This window comes from Malurus melanocephalus, unplaced genomic scaffold (assembly GCF_030028575.1).
Source record: "Malurus melanocephalus ecotype Western Australia unplaced genomic scaffold, MMel_1.1 scaffold_107, whole genome shotgun sequence".
In the NCBI taxonomy this organism is placed as follows: Eukaryota; Metazoa; Chordata; class Aves; order Passeriformes; family Maluridae; genus Malurus; species Malurus melanocephalus.
Window position 1 is genome coordinate 2,000,967 of NW_026623339.1, and position 3,236 is coordinate 2,004,202.

The 3,236-nt window shown below is 60.5% G+C and overlaps 1 protein-coding gene across 1 annotated transcript in view; it reads left to right on the plus strand.

Moving 5' to 3' along the window:
* LOC130575440 (protein O-GlcNAcase-like) overlaps nt 1-2,333 on the plus strand; it is a 13,499-nt gene extending 11,166 nt beyond the window's left edge. Inside the window, exons 14-17 of the mRNA XM_057369329.1 lie at nt 959-1,050; nt 1,357-1,549; nt 1,629-1,800; nt 2,112-2,333. Of these exons, the coding sequence (XP_057225312.1) occupies nt 959-1,050; nt 1,357-1,549; nt 1,629-1,800; nt 2,112-2,248 (594 nt within the window). The 3' untranslated portion in view covers nt 2,249-2,333. The remainder of the gene's footprint in view (nt 1-958; nt 1,051-1,356; nt 1,550-1,628; nt 1,801-2,111) is intronic.
* The last annotated feature ends 903 nt before the right edge of the window (nt 2,334-3,236 follow it).

Sequence of the window (3,236 nt, forward strand, 5' to 3'; positions counted from 1 at the left end):
CTTCCTTCCTTCCTTCCTTCCTTCCTTCCTTCCTTCCTTCCTTCCTTCCTTCCTTCCCCCCCACAAATTGTCCCCAAATACACTTCTTTGACCCAAAATTGCCAATTCAGACCCCAAATATGTCCCCTATTTGCCCATTTACACCCAAATTTGTCCTAAACCCAAGTTTAGCCCAGATGTTCGTTCAACAATTGCCCAACAATTTCATCCCAAATGGCCTATCAGGATCCCAAAATCCCAAATTCTCCTCCAAATCCCCCTTTTTCACCCCAAATCTCCCATTTGGATCCCAAATTGTCCCCCTAATCTCCCATTTGGACCCCAAATTGCCCATTTTACCACAGAATTTTCCATTTTGACCCCCAAATCACCTCTTTAGACCCCAAAATTGCTCCTCAATTTCCCATTTTAACCCCTCATTGTCCATTTTAGCCCTCAATCCCTCACTCTGCTGCACTCCAGCTCAAGAAWAGGCCTCAATTGCAGCCACCACAGGCACGAGTGCAGCTCATCTGCTCAGGCTGAACCTCAACAACAAAAACATGTTTGTGTGCAGGGAGCCTCCGAGAGGAAGATCCAGCCGAGCCCATCGGGCCGTTGCAGGAACCGGGCACAGCGGGGCACGGTCCTGCCCCTGTTGTTGGGCGATCAGGGCAGCCTCCCCTTTCAGGAGCAAAGCTTTTAGCACAATGTTTGCAGCAGCAAACTCAACTGTGACCAAGACAGGACATTTGGGGATGTCCTGCTGTGCTCATGGTCTCTGGAGACTCCAGTTTTCGGAGTTGTTTTTGGTGCCGTTCTGGCTGCTCTGGGGCCGTCTCCGCAGCGGCTGCTCTCGGGATGCCTGACCAGAATGGCAATTCTGGCTTGAAGGCTGGCTGTGCTGTGGCCACGAGCCCGAGGCCAGCAGAAGGTGAGGCTGGCACAGCCAGGGCTGACAGGAGTCCGGGTCTTCCAGGGAGAGCTTTACCGCCTGTGCCGGGAGAGTTTGGACTGCGATCCCAAAGTGGCTGAGATCCTCGTGGCYTACCCGGATCTCCTTGGTGACAGGTGAGAGGTGACACCTTCGGGCAGTGCTGAACCTGGACATGTGCTGGGTGATGCAGGGATGGGGAGTGAAGTGACAGCCTCTCCTGGCATCCCTGCCACAGGGGAAGGACAGGGAGGGACATCCCCATGCTCATATCCGTTGTGGATGTCCAGCCTGCRTGCTGGAGGCTGCAATGGCTCCCCTTGGCTGAGGGTTTCTACCAGGGGTCCCAAAGGGGTGGTCAGTGGGTGCTGTCCAGCTGGGGCACGAAGGAGGAGGCTGCTCTGAGGTTTTTCAGGGGCTCAGCTCAGCTCTCTGGCTGGCAGGCTGCTGGGCAGCTTCCTCAGCTTGAGCCCCGAGTATACCTTCGTGCTGGAGGATGAGGGTGGCCCGTGTGGCTACGCRGCCGGAGCGCTCCACGCCGAGGGTTTCCTCCAGCAGCGAGACAGCAGCTGGCTGCCGGCCATACGACACAAATACCCCCCCGACCTGGGAGCAGGGGGGGCAGCGCTGGGACAGGTGAGGGACGCCTGGAACAGAGGGGAGCGGGGATGGGAGAAGCAGAGGGGGTTCCCTCACTTGTGCTTGTGTCCCGCAGGATGCCCTGGAGGAAGCGGTGCTCTTCTTCCACGCAGAGCCGCTGGCTGTGCCCCAGCCCGTGCTGAGGCGTTTCCCCTCGCTGGTGCAGCTGGGCACGGCSCCCCGTGTGCTGGACATCGGGGCCAGCCGCAGCCTGGCCCTGTGCCTGCTGAGCGCACTCAGGGCTAACGGTGAGCATGGCCTGAGTGCTGCCCCTTCAACCCAGCACAGCCCCATCCCAGCTGCTCCCTCCCCGCCAGAGCTGGGAGTCAGCCCCACTTGTACCCCAGCTCTCAGCTGTCCCCTCTCCGGTGTGGTCTGGCCCCTTCTTCCAGGCTCTGTCCCCTCCCCCTGCACTGGGGGACACTGGAAATGTGTCTCAGGGCATCRCAGGGGCACTCTGTGCTCAAGGGGCTGATCCCCTTATGGAGGGGGTCCTGCCACTGTGCCCCCAGTCCCAGCACTGGGGTCGGGGTGCCCTGACCYCTCAACTCCCTTCCAGGCTCGCGGGGAGTGTTCTGCCAGGTCAGTGACGCCGACCGCCAGCAGCTGAGCTTCTACAGCAAGCTGGGCTTTGTGGCCCTGCCGGTGGCCTGGGGCAGCTCTCCCGGCGCTCAGCTCCTGGGACGTCTCCTCTGAYGGGGCACGGGAAGGCAGTGCCCMGGGACAGGCTGGCCCCCCATGCCAGGCTGGTCCCATATCCCACACAGCATCATCCTGAGCAAGCGGGAGCACAGGGGCACCTCGAGCAGGCCAGGTACACTGAGAGGGGACACGGCCTGGGGTGAGCAGGATGTGCACAGGGCTGTGAGGTACATGGGTAGCAGACAGATCTTTCTATCACTCGAGGCATTTGGCCACCTCTGTGCCACCCCAGCTGCTCCTGCTCGCTGGGTGTTCCACCTCTGCTGGGAGCCAGGCTGTCTGCAGCCCCCAGGCCTGCGGGAGCCCCCGGGCAGTGTTTGGGTCGGTCACGGGGCACATTATGGTGCCTCAGTGATTCGGGAGTGTCCCTCTCACACAGGCTGGGCTGCCCAGCCCTCTGTATCCCCTGTGCGGCCTGAGGCCGGTGCTGGGGCTGGCTCTCGGCACCGAGGAGCTGCTGGTCTGTATAAATAGATCTGGTACGGGGTGTGGTGGGGCAGCCTCTGTCTGTGTGCCTGRGGGCTGAGGGGAGCGCTGTTCTTGGCAATAAAGCGTTTCCTGGGCTCTCACTGTGGCTCGTCTCTTAGGGGAAAGCGTTTGGGTGCCAGTACATCCCTCTCACACCTTCATGTCCCCTCTTTTCATCTCACAGTTGGCCTTGTGTCACCTCAAACAATGCAGGTCCCCACACTTAGGCAGACGCCCCCATCTTCCTCCCAGGAATTCAGTGTCAGCTTACAGCCCCAGCCCTGTGGGATGGAGATTTCCTGCAGGAYGGAATCCCCGGTCTTGRGCYTYCCCTGTGGGTCTGGGGGCTGCAGCCTGCCCAGGACAGGCGGGATGGCCGAAAGAGGGGACATCTGTCCTCAAAGAGGGGGGCATCTGTCCAGCCATCCACTGCAGCCTATGGAGAAGGGCTGCCGGGGTAAATCACTCCTGCCGGTTTCCTTCCCTTGCCTTTCGGAGCTGTCTGCCCCGGCCC